We start from the raw sequence: 18,415 nt of genomic DNA, 5'->3' as shown, positions 1-18,415 counted from the left end.
GAAACTTCGGGAAACAAAACTGGGCAGTTGCTTCGTTCGTGCCTGTCCTAAAGGTGTGAGCGATGATAAAACAAAGACACGGGTTCTAGTTTTAGAGTCGAACACGAAAATTAAACAAATATGGCGACTTTTTAAATACATAAAGTTGTGCTTATCATGATTTCCTATATATATTCCTTTATTGCTCACAAGGGGCTAAACATAGAGGTGACTATATATATATTCTGTTTTCAATAGTCTTGACTCTTGAAAAGGTTGCAAGACTCAACGAAAATTTTAGGAAAATAAAAATAAGGAATAAGTGGAAATTTTATCGATGTGTTAAATTATAAGGCACAAAAAAAATAGGATCTTTTCGGTTTGAACGGCAGTTTTTAAAAATAATTTCTATGTAACTAAAAAATTTTAAACTTCGTATACTGGTAGAATGTGTCTATAAAACATCTTTTTCTCTTGGCTTTCTTGAGAAAATTCTATAGTTTGTAAGATATTTGGTCTTTAATTTCTTGCATTTCAGCAATTTCAACCAATCAGTGACGTCTAATGGGGTGAAAACGATTTCTGCCGTTACATTTTATGGCGGCGTCATATGAAAATGTCCCAGTTTTTTTTATGAGAAAAAGGATACCCTGTGGTCATAAACTGAAGGGTCACTCGTAAACAGAGCTGGATAACAAAACCGTCCCCTCTTTAGTGTCCACCCATAATTATGACCCTAGTATCGATCTATTGCATTTCAATCTGTTTTAGGGTAGAGTTAGGGTTAGGGGTTGGGTTAGGGTTAGGAGAAGGGTATCTTTTTTTTCTTCAGAAATGTAAATAAACCCAATCTGTTTCTTAAACGAGGGACATTTTCATATTTTACCGTCAGAAAATTTTACGGCAGATAATGTTTTCACCTCAATAGACGTCACTGATTGGTTGAAATTACCAAAATTGAAGAAAATATCTTACAAACTATAGAATTTTCTCAAAAAGGCCAAGAGAAAAAGATGTTTTATAAACACATTCTACCAGTATACGAAGTTTAAAAGTGTTTAGTTACATAGAAATTATTTTAAAAGACTGCCGTTCAAACCGAAAAGATCCAAAGAGGGGATACTTCATTTTCTACATTTCCCCTCTCATATCCCAATTCCGTGTCGTTTTCTTTCCTCGTGATGCAGTTGGCTTTAACCAAAAGTCGAAACCAAGTCACGTAAGACTTGACCGAATTGCCTAATTTAAAAAGAAAGTAAGCAGTTTTTTTGTGTTTTTTTTTAAATATAACCATTCAAACTTAAAATGGCTGTGAACGGGAATAGAATATTAGACATATCCTTGTTGGTCTGGAAAGCATTAAGGAAGCGTAAGAAGACGGTTGAAATAGGAACCTATAGAAAGTGGCCCATTATTCATTGGGAAGTTATAGATGGTGAAAAATTACATTGTTTGTATTGATAGCTAGCTGGATGTGAATGTGTGTAGAGCAAATAATTAAATAGATTGCCGTTTAGAAATTGTGCGTATGTGTATTAGGAGGGGTGGGTCCCCGAAGCACACGCACCAGCTCACAATTTGAAACCATTATACATACTAGAAAGCTTAGAGACAAAGACTGTCAGGAAAAGAGACCAAATGTTGCGCGAGTGATTGATATTCGAACGTAATGAGGGAAACGGATAGTCATTGAATCAGACAAACACACATATGGCCGAATATTTGCCTTGACAATTTGGAAACAAAAGATAATAAATCGTATGACTCAAATTTAACTTTGCAGTCATCGGTGTGAAAACAATACTAAATGGTATTGGTTTAAGGAAACCTCACCAGTATGGCGGAAAGAGAAAAAAGTGAGCAAAGATTATGCTTCAGCTCATTTTTCAGCAATTGTTCTTTTGTGTCTGACACATAAACAAATTCATCCAATCTAAAATGTCTCTCAATATCGGCACAAGGCCAGCAAGTTCGGAGGAGAGGCTAAGTCGATAACATCGACTCCTAAAGGATGAAAGGCAAAATCGACCTCAGCGAAATTCGAACTGAGAACGTAAAGACACAAAATGCCGCGCTAAAGATTCTGCCAGCTCGCCGCTTTAACGTCTCTATATTAACAAACGTGTGCTACAGGCCCATTATACGTAGGTGGCCATGAACAGTTCGTTGCTCCGAATTTCAAAGATGCAATCCTAAACGTAGTTTTCTCCATAAATGAAAACTAAAACCACTTTACAAATCGATAGTCAAACACCATCTAGAGCCTGTAATTGCAGTTTATTTATTGTGATCCATGCAAAACAGGACAAATTCTGTAGAGCGACATGTAAACATTTTGGAACAAAAAACCCTGATATTTTCAGAAAACATCGAGAAGTCAGACTTACTGCATCGGATAAAAGTTCTCACAGCAGACAACACTCGACATTAATCACGTGTAAAATATATTTGCGAATATATGTGGACATACGCATGTGCGTGCGTGACCACGTATCAGATAAACCTGTATTTTCAAGCAATTATTTCAAAACACGATAAAAACAGCAGAATTTAAAATAAAACTAAAAAAAAATTCCTAATTGAATGTAATAGGAAAAAACGAACATTTACTAAATTCATTCTTTTTCTTTATAAATTTTCACGACCTTGTATTTGTAACAATCGCCATAAACTAAAATGGTACCAAAATGGCGACATAATGTCCCCCAAAATATATTTATTTTGTAATCTGCAAAGGCTGATGCATAAGTTAAAACCATTGACCCATTAAAACTGACATTGTGGTCAGTGCTAAATACTTAATGTTATGACTTGAGAAAGTTTAATTGATTTTAATTACATTAGTGGTAAAGCTAACGATTAATTAGTTTAAATGATTATTTCTAGTCAAGAAAGGCGAAGGAGATGACCCCAAACGGATCATTTCCTTTTGATGGACGGAATTTTCTAGTTAACTAAACAATTTGAAACTTCGTATACTGGTAGAATGTGTCAAAAGAAAACATTATTGTAAACAAAACTGAAAACAAAATTGTAATTTCTAAGTTTAGCGTAGTTTAATTCTACGAATTTTAACCAATGAGATCCCAGCATTTGAGCTCAATTCATTTTCTGCGTCTAAAAACTCACACACACACATCTTATTCATCCTTATCTCTTCTGTCTTCTGCATGTGCTAGAAATAACAGCTATATCTCTTAAATCGATGAATTTCGTCGCCCAATAAAAATATTAACGACATTTTTTGAATATTTTCTTTATTTTTTTTTACCGAAAAGGCTTCTCCCATGGTTTTGAAGGGCCAGAAACAACAAAAACAAAATAATATGCCTAAAGCGGTCTAGAGTTTGCGCGTGGAGTGTGAGTCGTATTGTAAAAATTTGCGAAATATTTTTTCATAAAAGGATGCCCCAGCTTGTCGGAAGCTGTGATATAAATTGGAAAAAAAATTCTCGACACCAGTGCGTAGTTGGTACTTAATTTATCGACCCCAAAACGATGAAACATTGACCCCCTTCTGGTTTATTTACCTTTGGTGTAAATTTGTTGCGGCAAGGGGAAAAACACGAACGTGTATGTGTGCGTATGTATATGTCCGTTTGTATGTGTGTGTACGCTTATATATTAATTACTATGTACTTGTGCAAATGTATATGCATGTGTTTGAGAGAAAGAGAGATAGTGACAGAGAGTGTGTGTGTGTGTGCAAGTGTACGTGTGTATGTATCTGAATATATGTATGTGTGTGTGTGTGTATGCGGCATGCGTCTGCTATGTTTCTTTATCAATATCGATAACGCAGCAAATGATTTGAGTTCAAATGCTGGGATTTCATTGGTTAAAATTCGAAGAATTAAACTACGTTAAAGTTACAAATTACAATTTTGCTTTCAATTTTGTTTACAATAATGTTTTCTTTTGACACATTCTACCAGTATACGAAGTTTCAAATTTTTTAGTTAACTAGAAAATTCCGTCCATCAAAAGGAAAAGATCCCCCCAATCTTTTAATTAAAAACAGAATGTGGTTTACGAGTTTGACCATAGCAGTCCACACGTTCAGGTTTCGTTAGACCTCGTCAGTAAGCTTTTACCAGTATTACTAGGCAAAGCTAATTTGATAGATGTATATAAGCCTTTTTATGAATGATCACAGTGACACAATAACATGAAATAAGGAATAAAAGAAAAACAACGTGCAAATTAAGACTTAATGATATGCAGCTTAATTCTAAATGTCAGAAAGACATGTGATGGACAGAGAGAGCCTGGTGAAGCTCATAAATATTATGAAGAAAATTACCTCTTTAAAAGAAAAAAAAAAGGAAAAAAGAATATAAACAGGAAGAAAAAAATCTTTATTCTAAAGATTCATTCAGTTAATGAACTGGAAATGCACAGCACTGAACAAGTTTGAACGAATTGGATCCAAAATATGCATAATAAATACATGCATCGGTGCATACAATACTATTATAAATGCTATACTTTGTCTAAAGCTGAGAAACCTGCAGTTTTAAAGCAACATTTAGAATTTCAAGATACTTGTCACAGCTTCTATCTGTAAATAACAAGTCTTCTGAATCAATATTTTCCTGTATGACATTAATAAAAACTGCCAAGAAAGAAAAAGAAAAGAAAAAACTCTAAAATCAACAATGTTGAAACTAAATATCCAATTATTTCCCACAAAACATTAATTTTTTTTTAAAAATGCATTAAACAAATATGAACGTCATATATTCTAAACATTTGTAGGAGCAGGGCTGGGGCTATTTTGGGTGTAGAGCTCAGAAAGGTAAACTACTAAATTAGTTGTTTTAAGAAAATTATAATAAAAGGAAAACGTAGCTGCTCAATGTTTTCAGTAATAACAGTATTATAACTAATTAAAGTTAATTAAAATTCAATAATAGTAACTTCGTATTTTTATTTCAGTTTTGTATGAGCTGTGGCTGATAAAACAATTGAAGCTGCTAGAATATTAGGCAAAAAGGAACAATCCTGGTGACATTGTGTCACAATGCCCCAGGGTATTAGGGGTGTTGTTGCAAAGTTTTAAATAACACAAGTGACAGAAATGTCAATAAAAAGGGAGACAGATTAACAATAACAATGTTACAGAAACATTAGAAATCCCTTCTTTAGTGAAGTTCTAAGAATGGAAAATGTCAGATTGTGGATCAAATAATAAATTGCTTGCAATGCAAGATTTTTACAGTTTGTTGAATATTTGTCCCGTTTTGATTTCATCACAAATGAAAGTGATCAAGAAATAGTGGTTCATTACTTAAAATCATCATCATCATCATCGTTTAACATCCGTTTTCCGTGCTAGCACGGGTTGGACAGTTCGACCAGGGTCTGGGAAGCCAGGAGGCTGAACCAGGCTCCAGTCTGATCTGGCAGTGTTTCTACAGCTGGATACCCTTCCAAATGCCAACCACTCCATGAGTGTAGTGGGTGCTTTTTACGTGCCACCGGCACAGGTGCCAGGGGAGGCTGGCAGCGGCCACGATCGGTTGGTGCTTTTTATGTGCCACCTGCACAGAAGCCAGTCAAGGCGGCGCTGGCATTGGCCACGTTCGGATGGTGCTTTTTACATGCCACCGGCACAGGTATCACAACTACAATTCCACGAGATTCCATCAGACTTTGAGACAAAAGAAACGGCAGTTCTGTGTGTGAAGCCTAAGAGGCACCACAAAGCAGAAATTTCAAGAAGGTTTCTCCTTTATTAGACATGGCTTTCAGTGATATTTTTTTTATCTTCTTGTTTCTGTCATTGGACTGTGGCCATGCTGGGGCACTGTCTTGAAGGGTTTTAGTCAAACAAATTAACCCCAGTACTTATTCTGTAAAAGCCTGGTACTTATTCTATTGTCAAACTGTGCCTAACTGCTAGGTTATGGGGACATAAACAAACCAACAACAGTTGTCAAGCTGTGAATGGACAGACACAAACACACACACATATATATATATATATATATATATATATATATATATATATATATAGTTTGGTAAAATAGAAAGATGAATAATCTTGTGCAGATTAATCAAAAGTTTAACCGATACCTTGGTAGCAAAAATCACAGCAGAAGAAAGCACGGTTGGAGATAAAACCATTTGGTGTTGCAACCGTGCGTTGGTGCGGATAATTGAATTTTAATATTATTAGTGAATTGAAGAAATGGAGTTGAACGAAGATTGAACAGAATTCCTTTTATTGCATTCTACACATGTTTCAAACATGTGTAGAATGCAATAAAAGGAATTCTGTTCAATCTTCGTTCAACTCCATTTCTTCAATTCACTAATAATATATATATATATATATATATATATATATATATATATAGGCTTCTTTCAGTTTCCATCTACCAAATCCACTCACAAAGCTTTGGTTGACCAAAGGTTATAGTAGACGACACTTGCCTAAGGTACCATATAGTAAAACTGAACCTGGAACCATGTAATTGGAAACCAAACTTCTGACCACACAGCCATGCCTGTGCCCACACACTCACACATGTAGCATAAAGGGGGAAAAATCTACTGAATGCTACATAAATGCTGCAAGAATTTCACAAGTGCTGTTGCTACATGATGGAAACGAAGCTATTGACTTTGAAGATCCATGTTGCAAAGAAATGCCAAAAGCTTAAAGACTTGTAGTAAAGTTTATGTTGCCACAAGTAGCACTTGTCTCCTTGCTAGATCAAAAATCTCCAAGAGAATCTGCTCAATCCTTCTCATTCTACTAATATTGGTCTCAAATTTTAGCACAGGGCTAGCAGTTTCGGTGTGAGGGAGTAAGTCAGTAGCAGCAATACCAGTGTTCAATTGGTCTTTATTTTCTCAACCCTCAAAGGATGACAGGCAAAGTCGACCACAGTAGAATTTGAACTTAGAACATGAAGATGGATAAAATGCCGCTAAGCACTTTGTCCAGAGACTTAACAATTCTGCCAGCTTTCTTACAATACCAATGTGAATAGGAAATGGTAAACATAGACTCTCAAAGATCAAATTAATAATAACATTCACATAATCAACAAAGTTGCAAAAGAAACTAGTTACCATAACAACTAATACAGGTGATTATCAACAAGTATCAATACCTGAACTGATTAAACTGGGTGACAAAACTGGAAAAGACATACAAGGCAAAATTTTTATGCAATGGAAATTTTAACATAATTCACATTATTATTATTATTATTGCCTTTGCACAGCTTCTAACACTGGAAATGTACTACAGTGTCAGCTGATAACTATCAGTGAACTAAGGTAACACCTCTTATATTTCGAGCACCTTCCGGAATATTCGAGTGTTTCCAAGCAGTGCTGTTTTCTGCAAGTGCTCCACCCTTATTGTAGCCCCCTAATTTGTTCCACGTACTTCTCGAGATTTTTGCTCACTGCTCCCAGGGCTCCGACAATTATTGGTAGGTACTACTGCTTTCTTTTTCATCGACCATTAGTACCAATATTTGTCGGAGGCCTGGGAACAGTGACTAAAAATTTTGAGAAGTACATGGAACAAATAGGGGCTGCAATAAGGGTGGAGCACTTGCAGTAAACAGCACTGCTTGGAACCGCTCGAATAATAATAATAATAATAATATTATTATTACCTCTGACAAAGAGGTTACATTTTTAACACAATTTTTTTTTCCTGTCTGGTAACAATATGGTGTCATAACATAATAACAGGTTGATGAACTGAAGTAACCTTAGGCATAAATAAGTGTCAAATAAAATGTTGTGTTGCATTTGGCAGAGGTTATGGTATCCTACAGAGTGCTCTTCAGCTCAAAATGATTTATGTGCCAAGAGAGTATTTGCTTTCTTTTTTCTTGTATTTGCAAAAGATAATTATTCATTCTTGCAATTGAAAATAAATTTGGCAGTTTTAAGTACTGTGCCTCTCATTTTTCATGCAAAACATCTGCTCATGATAGTCAAAGTTGATAATTTTTTTTCTTGTTTTTTAGAGGAATTGGAACCAAGTTAGTTGACCTTGCATAGAAAATAGTTTGGCACTGGCCCTGCTGGTCCTGTGCAAAAGGTCACACATAGGAGAAGGTACAAGAGATTGAATTAACATACAGTAAAACCACTGGTAGTTATTTTGTCAACATTGAGGCTATGAAAAAAAGAGACATTCGTAAGAAACTCTCAAGATAGCTGAACAACAGAAGGTCATCATCAGAGAAGAAAAGCCCCTTCTAGCAGGTCATGCAACCACATACAGGCTCCACCGTTGGTCTGTCTCGGTAATAATTTTCTTGTTATTTAGCCTCAAATCAACCCCGATACTGCAAACCTATGTTGCTGTAAAAACATCTCTGGTTATCAAAGAAGGGTTTTGTTAGCGGAGATAATTTTTCTGTTGTCGAACATTCATCGTTTTCTCAATGGACCCAGAAGTTGTTGTTCACAAACAGCAGCAGTAATTTTCTTCAGCTGAATACACATCAGTGATTGGTTAAAATTACCCAAACATGACAACTTTAACACAAAATAACTTCTAAAATACAAAATTTTGTCCAAAACGTTAAGAGTAAACCCTGTTCTATCTGATACATTCTACCAGTATCCAAAGTTTCGAAGTATTTAGTTTTAAAAAAATTAATTAAAAAATCTGGCCGTCATAGTGAAAGGATTCCAAATGTTTTGGCCCTTCTTACATTCTAAGAGGGGTCAGGCTGCATCTGGGTCATAGGTGTGCTTCTACTGACACTTGGATATTAGAGATTTGTGCAAATCCATTGAAATCCAGAACATAGATGCAAAACATTCTGGTCAATGTTTGATCAGTTCTGCCAGATTCTGTCATATAATAATACTTCATACATTAGCAGACTTCATTCAAAATTAGTGGTTAGGTGAAAAATATGACTGGGGAATGGTGTGCAAATTTTAAAATTCCATCTTTTATAGATGGAGCATCTAGAAATAGCAGTCAAATCTCCCTCAACTCATCCACCTATATAAAAAAGCTAACAAACGAAGAGCACACTGATTAAACAATTTAGTCCTAAAACGTAAAATCTGCTTCAAACCAAAACACAAAATTGTCATACTCAGATCACATAAATCAATATATTTGGTATTACGGAGATGTACTTGCATAGCAAGTGACTTGATCTGAGATCGTGTGCTGAAACAAAAATAATTGCAGCGTGGAAGGTGTTGATAAGAAAGTCCTAAGCTTTACAATAAAATTTCTTATGTAAGTTATTCGGTGAAGTAACCCAATATTCTCAAAATAATTGGTATTTTCCAGAAAAATTCGAACAATAGGCTATAATCCCGACCATCACTGTCAACATTAATAATGATTCAATGATTTAAGATAATCTCTTGTACTTTGACTTTTGACATTTCCAGTTAAGCACACAAGTTAAAAGCTCTTTTAGATGTTTTATATAAATTATCTGAGTCGTTACTGCTCGTTAGCTCTGGCTGAACAAACTTATGATCAAAACGAATGTGATTTTGAAGGAGATTTAGTCGCTACTTCTAGCAGGTCGAGAAATCCCAAAGAGGGTACCTTGTTAATTTGTGTGATCCCAGGAACACCCCATTTTAATTTAAGGTGTGTGAGTACCCAGAAGTACATTATCCTGGATACATTATTTGGAAATGGTCGGGTACCTCTTGCTTTCATATTCTAATATATTTTTGTGTTATTTAACACTGTACATCCATAAGAAATACAATCACAGAACGAACACTGCTGTTAATTCAGTTTTCTATTATGTATATACTTTAAGAATGATATCCAGATTGCTATTTTAAACAAATACTGCCTCTATCGCACATAGCTATTATATATATTTTGCAAGAGCCGTGTCTAACTGAAGCTAAAGAAATGTAACAATAACCAGAGACCGGTATTTGGACGCATGAATAAAGAAAATAAATGTCAGTAACATTTAGTACATCGGGCCTGTTGTATATACCTTGAAGGGGATTGAAAAGAAAACTTAGCTATTTAAAGCTATGTCTTTATGGATCCAACCGCATATCTGAAGGGCCTAGTATGTCCATCCTGTATAAAGGGGTTCATTCTATATAAAAAGCTTGATATTTTAATTGCAAGTCGATTCCTTTGAGCCCGAGATGACAACGTCTGAGAACAAAGTAAATTACTTAGATCCTATTTCATGTTAGACGAAACCTTTATAAACACAGAGTTTAAATGCTACCATCACACGAGTTCACGAATAACCTGGGTTAGTCAAGCAACTAAGATGCACGAGTGAAATATTCTCTCTTGATTCACATCCCTATTATAATGTAAATTTGTATTTGTGGTCTAAAGTTGACATTGTGGCTATATTAACTCTGCATTTTGTATCAATACAATCAAAGTTCTGTATAACGGTTAAAAGAAGAAACTACACAAAATGATTCTTTCTCATTTTAAAATCTCGATTTCATTTAAAAGAAATCGGTTAGCATTCTATATAACACCAAAAATAATCTGATTCATTCAACAGATCTTATTTTATGAGAAAAATAATCAAGCCCAATTATTGCCAGACAAATTTCATGTGTCGAAATAATGTAAAAGAGCAGCAAAGTGAATTAGTATCCGACAAAAATGAAGACTGCCATGCCATTTGAGTATTTCTTGGTATTCGTATAATTTCAAAGTGTATTAAATCTCAGAAATATTCGGTCAACTTTAAACACCTAGTTGTTTATAAAAGTTGAAGGCATTGTGTGTACAATAGTAATAAAGCATTTGCTAAGATGGGTCGTGGTATATTCCATTCTTGCTAACCTGGCACTGTAATAAGCCCACATTCACAAACTTTAGATGAGGCTTAAATCGTCCCGCACTTTATTCCTTTGTCGACTCATAGCCCCCCGAAAGAAATATTAATGATAACAAATAATAATTTCTAAAGCTATAAATTTTGAAGGAATATATTGTTGATTAAACAGGCTCCAAAAGATGAAAAGCATTGTCAACCTAGGGGTGATCTAAATTCAGAATGTTTAAAGGTCCTTTTACTGAATACAGACAGATGTGTATCTCGTAATTATTACTGGATACTGGATGGTTTCCGTGTTGAAGTTCCTAGGAGCTTGTTCACAGGTCCTTTTCCAATAGTACAATTAATTTGTCATGTGTAGTACAACAAACACTACAACAGTTGTAACTAATAGTAACAGACAGGGTCAAATTTTGCAGGAAGCTCCCTCTAGTGTACATCAAGCCTGTTCTTGAAGGCATTAACTGATGGAGCTGCGACCACACTGTTTGGCAGACTGTTCCAGGTGGCAGCCACATGCTATATGAAAAAGCAGCTGCTAATGTTGAGCCTGCAGTGTGATCTTTCCAATTTCAGGCTGTGTCTTCTCGTATTTCTGCCTATAGCTATTAATATTGTGTTGTACAGAAAGTTTGTGCCGATTATATAGTAGCTTACCTTTCGACTTACCCTCCCAGGCACCTCAGTTCTGGGAAGAGGGTATTTTCAAGTTAAAGGAAAGATGGAGACGCATTGTGCAACAAAATGGTTCATATTTGGTTGATTAAAAATGGAATGGCAAGTATTTATTGACCTTTTTCTTTCCTTTAAAAATCGGCACAAACTTTCCGGACAACCCAATAGTAATTTTAAACTGAGGTCAATGAAGATTGAACAAGTGGCCTTATGATGGGAGATTTGACAATTACTGGTGCGTCAGACAAAATACTTTGTTCTGGTAATTTATATTCTGAGTTTAAGGTCCTGGTGTGATCAGTTTTGCCTTCCATCCTTTCAGAGACAATTAAAATAAAGTACCAGTTAAATACAGGGGTCAATTTAATCGATTGATAGCCACTCCAGTGTCTCGGTGGTTCCTTCAAGATGGCGAGACAACGGCTGGGAATCCTGAATCAATCTTCTTGGTGCTGTTAAGGGCGAATGCAAGTGAAAAAGCCTAAAAGCCACTGAATTTCCAATAAGTGCAGGGGAGAGCGGTTTTCCCAGACTGGGACAAGCTCTAGCTACAACTACTGCTGTAAACTTCAGTTATACACTGATAGATATTGATGTATATCAACCAAAGGTAATGTTTTTCTGCACATTAGAAAATGTATCTTCCTATTTCTAAAGACAGAGATGGGGTGTCATTTGATAGAAATTTAGCTGCCATTTCTAGGCAAGTCGAGTGACTGGTGGCGATGCTAAGGCTTATAGAAGTGAACCAGGAGTTTGATTTAATATAAGAACGCTTTACTCTTTTACCCCAGGACTTATTCTTTGTAAGCCTAGTACTTATTCTATCGGTGTCCTTTGCCGAACCACTAAGTTACGGGGACGTAAACACGCCAGCATCGGTTGTCAAGCGATGTTGCGGGAACAAACACAGACACACAAACATACATATTTTTTTTATTTATTTATACGACGGGCTTCTTTCAGTTTCCGTCTACCAAATCCGCTCACAAGGCTTTGGTCAGCCTGAGGCTATAGTAGAAGACACTTGCCCAAGGTGCCACACAGTGGGACTGAACCCGGAACCATGTGGCTGGTAAGCAAGCTACTTACCACACAGCCTTTCACTTTCATTTAATTTTTATCTTTTAGAGGACTATCTCAGCTCACCTGGCCGGAGAATAAGTTATTGGGTGCTGTTTTTGTAAGGTACTCACGAAAGACAAGCATCTTAATCTCGAGTGATAAGTGGATTATCCTGCAACCACTTAGCACTTCAGAAACAGGGCTCAACATCCAGTCCAATAAAACTCTGTACTTCACGAAAGGATTAACTTATTGGATTATATTTAGAACATTAAATCTACTTGTTTATTGTAGAGTGCTGGAGACAGAAGATGAGGCCAGTGAATAGTGGAAAGCAAGAAAACAATGAATTAAAATGTTTCGAGATATTTAGATGTTCATTTATGCTGTGTGTTTAAATCTGAGATCAACTGTCTGTCATTTTATAGGTTACACAAAATAATTTACCAGTGAATGAAATAGTGGAATCTCGAAGTCAACTAACCCTAACCTTCCTCTTACAAAGTTCAATCTTTATTGTACACTGTCTGAGTTCCATCGAGGCTGAGATCGCAATTATTTTTTTCAGAGGTCATAACCAAAATGACAGTGATCAGATATGCGTTGGTTTTAATACCTGTTTCTTTACTACCCACAAGGAGACAAACAAGGACAGACAAAGGGATTAAGTCGATTACATCGACACCAGTGCGTAACTGGTACTTATTTAATCGACCCCGAAAGGATGAAAGGCAAAGTCGACCTCGGCGGAATTTGAACTCAGAACGTAGCGGCAGACGAAATACCACTAGGCATTTCGTCCAGCGTGCTAACGTTTCTGCCAGCTCGCCGCCTTATGTTCGGTTTTAATATCAAGAGATAACTACTGGTTCAACTGATAGAATTCATTATTGTCTTGCGTTAGAGTTTAATGTCTTACAAAATACAAGTTCTTGTTGCTTTTATTAGCATATTTCAGATTTCTACTGGGGTCACCACTCCAACTTTCGTCCTTCCAAACCTACGAGGGGCTGCTGTAAAGTTCCTGGCTTTAAGGGTATCGCGAAAGGCCTGGCTGGATTCCCATCTTGCGAGTTCTTTTACAGGACTTAAAAAAACAAAGAGACCACTGCAATAAGCATGTGTGAATCTGAGGTGGGAACATGTCGAATAAAATCATAATTAACTGATCCTCCTGTGTTTTCTTAAACCCAAAGCCAGAAAACTTTTCAGCACCCGCCTCGTAAATGAAATACTTGCTGAATGAAGGACGAAATGTGATTCAATTGACAATATCTTATGTGGTTATTTGAATAGGGCCCCAACGTCGAAACAGTTTTAACAAAGGGCAATGTGTATTATGCAACCTAGCAGCATCTTTGCTGCTGCCTGGGAGTGAGATGCAGAAATGGTTGGGATGGGACAGATGGGATGGGAGAGGAAGAAGCGAAAATATGAACAAAGACAGAGATTTAGCAAGGCTTAAATATCTTATATTTCCTTTATATTTATTTCGATGGCAATAATTATCATTAAAAAAGCGGAAAGTTAATATATATTTAAAAAAAAAAGAACAACTTTGTTGATAAAAGAGAATTTTATAAAAAAAAAAGCCGCGTAGCTTTCGTGATTTTGTACTTTCTGCACATGCAGTGATGCAATAAGCTGCTGCTTGTGCATCTAAATGCTATCAAGCACATGTGTTCATATTAAAGAACAGTGGAAGTAATATTTTGTCTTTTACATTTATTTGTGTGCCAAATGTTATAACAAAATTTATAGAAATAACAACAAAAACATGAAAATATCACATTTTGTGAGTGCTTGCGTGTGTGTATGTGATGAAGATGAACTCAAACTGTGATTTAAATCAATATAAAAAAGATGGTAAATAAAGAAATCCGTGGAGTGAAGCAAAAATACTTCATGTTTATGTTGTGGTGAAAAGTAAAGCAAAGATTTCCGACATTATAAAGCAAAATTTCAAACTTTAATCAATAATTCGATCGACGATGATTAATAACATTGATTGCTGATGGTGATAACAGAATGGCAAAAACGTGTTACAAACTTTGATAAAGTCTGGATAAAAACTTTGATTCAATGTAATCTCAATCAAGATAAATACTCCAAAATGGAATATATCTCGAGATATTATCACATTTAAGACTGTCATTTGTTTACTTTTGGGACACACTTTGTTCTCTGTTATTTAAGTTGCGGTGGTGGTTGTTTAACCACAGGTCAACTCTGATCAAAGACATTCCAGCCTTGACCTCACGTCTTTTATTCAGTGGATCTAGGTCTATCTTATCCAATACGTCTTAAAATACTGTAGACTGTGGGTAGAAAAAGTTTTGGCTGCTATTTCTAGCAGATTAAGCAACTTGCATAGACAGGTTGTTCTGTAACAAAGGTCAACCCAGAGCGAACAGATTTTAAGCAAAGGTGTTCCAGTTATGACAGTCTCGTCTTTTTTTTATATATAGCAGGTTTCATATTGTCGAATGTCGCCTTTATTGAAGACAACAGGGTATGATTTGAGGAAGAACTAGTTGCAATTTTTAGCAGGTCGAGCTTCCAGGTAGAGGCTCCTTTCAATAGAATTAACCAGGGATTCTTTACCTTACAGTCGTAAGAACTCATTACACAAACCGAAATTTCAAAAACAATAAATCAATAATTGCTTCAAAACATTAATGACGATATTTATGATCATGTATATTTAGGGCCAAAGTGTATAGAAAGACTCGCCGAAGTGGCCGCCAGTGTAACATATCTAATTCTTCTTTAACCGACCCAGGAAGACTGAAAGGCAACAGCGACTGTTATGGGATTTGATCCTAAATTACAGTATATCAATTAAACCAGCTCTCTCTCTTTCTCACTCAACTACGCGTAAAGTATTTAACAATTAATTACCTATAATTAATGTGCAGTTGATAAAGCATTCCTTCGACAAAGGAATGCAGTTGTTAATTATAAAATATATACTATCCAGTTGTTAAATCAATTTCGAAGTTATGAGCAGAAATGAGATGTTGTGACATTCATGCTCCATAAAAGAACCACTTGGGGACTTGAGGAAAAAATGTGACAACTATTCGTGTTATGTGAGAGTCTATGGAAGAAATACACTTATTGCTACTAAGGTAGAAACAAGATATTGTTTACATAGAGTGAAAGTGGTGTTTTATAATAAAACGAGAATAGGTGACAATCATGCCTTTATTTCAGGGACATTATTATGTAAGAGCAACGAAGTTGGAACAAGAAATCGAAACCATATCAGAACTGGTCTTACAACCTATTTAACAGCTGAATGAAGAATAATTCAATGTAATTATTAAATGCATTTATATATAACAAAAGCATAATAGACACAGCATTTTTTAATTAATGCTAGTTGCAACTTAGGGAAATTTGTAGAAAAACAAACAGCAACTAAGAAAGGTTGCTTCTAACATGAAGGAATAAAAGCAGAACTTTTGAACCGTCTTTTTTTTCTTACTTTCTTGCAGTGAGAATTGTTTTGGTTGTTTAAAAGTTTGAAATTAGTTTAATAAACTAAGAAAAATAGGTCTGATGGTGATAGTGGTATGGTCAACAATAAAAAGATATAACTTTTCGTGTGAGAACGAATCGTTTCGAGAAAGCAAAGAACAGAGAACATTAATAAGAATTGATGAGAGAAAACGTGGAAAACAGAGTCAAGTAAGGACTTAGATCGAACATACCATGTTTTATATATATATATATATATATATATATATATCATGTGTTTATAAATATATATATATCATGTGTTTATATATATATATATCATGTTATATATATGTGTTATATATATATACATTATATATACACGCACACAAACAGGCATTCTATATAAACATATATGAGAAAGGATGCAGGCAGAAATTCAACTTTGGTTGCCAAGAAATTACCATTATTACCGATTTCTTACATTGGCACAAGGCTCTAAAATATAAATGGAAAGATGTAATGTGGCATGTCTTTCCCAGTGTGATTAATAACAACAATATGAGCGAAATGGCTAGTTCCAGCGGGGATTCGAAACCGAATCGGATCGGTAGTTTACCTTATAATATTGTGTCTGCGATGCTCGTCACCATTATTTCTTCTAAAACGGCAACCACCACCAATGTTGTTATCATTCATTTTAACAACTCTTAACATTCTTGTTATCATCTTTACGTGCAATATAAACAGCAATGGAGAAAATATCAATAAATTCTTACCTTGTATGCTGTTGTCGGGCGACATGGTAATAAGTTAAAGAGTGTCCAGTTTTCCTTATCTTTTTTTTTAAATCTCCCAAAGTCACAGCACAATTAATTACAACACAAACGGGAGAAAGATATAAAGAAAACAGACAGTTGGCAATAAAAGTTAGATTTCTAAATAAAAAAAAATTACTCAGAGAATAATAAAAATGTTAATTACTGTAATTATAACTAATATCAAGTTGATTAAATATTAAGTTTCAGAAGTAAACAATTCTTCTGATGAATTAATTAAACTCATTATCATCAGATGTGAGTGAAGTTGAACTGTAATGTCAACCAGATGGGGAAGAACAACAATAAATTAACTCAAAGAGTTTGTTTAACTTGTTCTCATTTGTCTCTAAAGCCAAAACAGTTGTTCATCTGGCAGCATCACTCCTTCTCGCTCTCGTTTCTTCTCTAATTATTCTTTCTTCTTCTTCTTCTATAACCCTCTCTCTCCTCTTTCATTTCACATGCCTTATTATTATTGCTGCTGCTGTTGGTTGTTATTCGTCAACTTCCTCTCTTACTTCTTTCTTTCTGTCTTCCTTTAAATACCACTACCTTCGCTATTCCTTTTTTCACACCACTTTTTTCTCTCACACTATCTCTGTGCGCGCGTGTGTGTATATGTGTGTGTGCAGTTCTCTCCCCCTCTCTCTTCTTTAACACAACTCTTAATTACAAAGCAATTTTCTCTCTCTGATTAACACCCCTCTTACTCAAACTCTAATTACTAAGTAGTTTATTTCACTCTCTCCACAATATTTTTTTAGCCCACTTCTGTACTAAACACTCTCTCTCTTTCTTTTTAACGCTCCTCTCACTCTATCTCCAAACTACCAAACACTCTCTCTCTCTCTCTCTACCTAACTTTACGAATTAATATCTTATCTTTCTCAATTTACAAATAACTATCGTCAACGTTTCTGTTCTGTTTCACTATATTTCTAAAACAGTCAACATAATGACTGACTTTTTTTGCTTATCTTGTCTCCTACCTTCCTTCGTCTATCGCTACACACTCCACTCCGAGCCCTACTCTACTCCAACTTCTTACTCCACTCGGCTCTCAGCCAACTATTTTCAAATCAGCAGCTACCGCGTCATTTTTTAAAAGTCGGCAAAATGTCTACAGAAGGGAAACAACTTTCAGTTATTTCATGCATATGATGTGTGTGACGGTGGAATTGTATGCGCACATATGTAAATGACTTGTAATTATATGTAAAGTTACCGGCCATCTTTTGGCGCAGGCCGTCTGAAACACCGCCACTTGGTGACCTCATCTAAGTCATATTTTGGAGTAAGGAATAGGGAGTTGGTTGACCGAAACACTTGCATGCCTCGTTTGATGGTTATGGGATCTTATTTATTGTTGATTTGTTCTGATATCTTGTTGAAAGAACAGGGCCAGATGAGGTTTAAGAAAAGGGCTGCCCTTGAGGCAATCACATCAACCAAAGCTTATCATATAATTTATTCAATAAATTAAGTGTCTCAATTCTTATATTTTGTTTCTTAAAGACGATAAGGGAGTTACAAGTGTATGGCCTTTGTCTGAACTCTCTTCCCAAACACCGGAGTGATGTAGATGCTGTGATGGAACAGGTAAATGAATAGAGCAAT

The 18,415-nt window shown here is 35.5% G+C and overlaps 1 protein-coding gene across 6 annotated transcripts in view; it reads right to left on the bottom strand.

The window, feature by feature from the left end:
* The window catches only part of LOC115215195 (dystrophin-like), a 162,862-nt gene extending 145,034 nt beyond the window's left edge, over positions 1 to 17,828 (bottom strand). For 3 of the 6 annotated variants that reach the window (XR_005000297.1, XR_005000296.1, XM_029784386.2), the window contains exon 1: positions 16,757 to 17,813. Coding sequence is in view for 4 of the 6 variants with exons in the window: in XM_029784386.2 (XP_029640246.1) it covers positions 16,757 to 16,781 (25 nt within the window). In the remaining 2 variants the exon portion in view is untranslated. Of the gene's footprint in view, positions 1 to 16,756 lie in introns of all 6 variants that reach the window. The other 3 variants (XM_036505244.1, XM_036505245.1, XM_036505246.1) reach the window with 3 other exon arrangements.
* Positions 17,829 to 18,415: the final 587 nt, after the last annotated feature.

The sequence above is a fragment of the Octopus sinensis genome, linkage group LG8 (genome assembly GCF_006345805.1).
Source record: "Octopus sinensis linkage group LG8, ASM634580v1, whole genome shotgun sequence".
Taxonomy (NCBI): domain Eukaryota; kingdom Metazoa; phylum Mollusca; class Cephalopoda; order Octopoda; family Octopodidae; genus Octopus; species Octopus sinensis.
The sequence above is the reverse complement of the archived record's forward strand: the minus strand, read 5'-3'. Positions and strand labels throughout refer to the sequence as shown.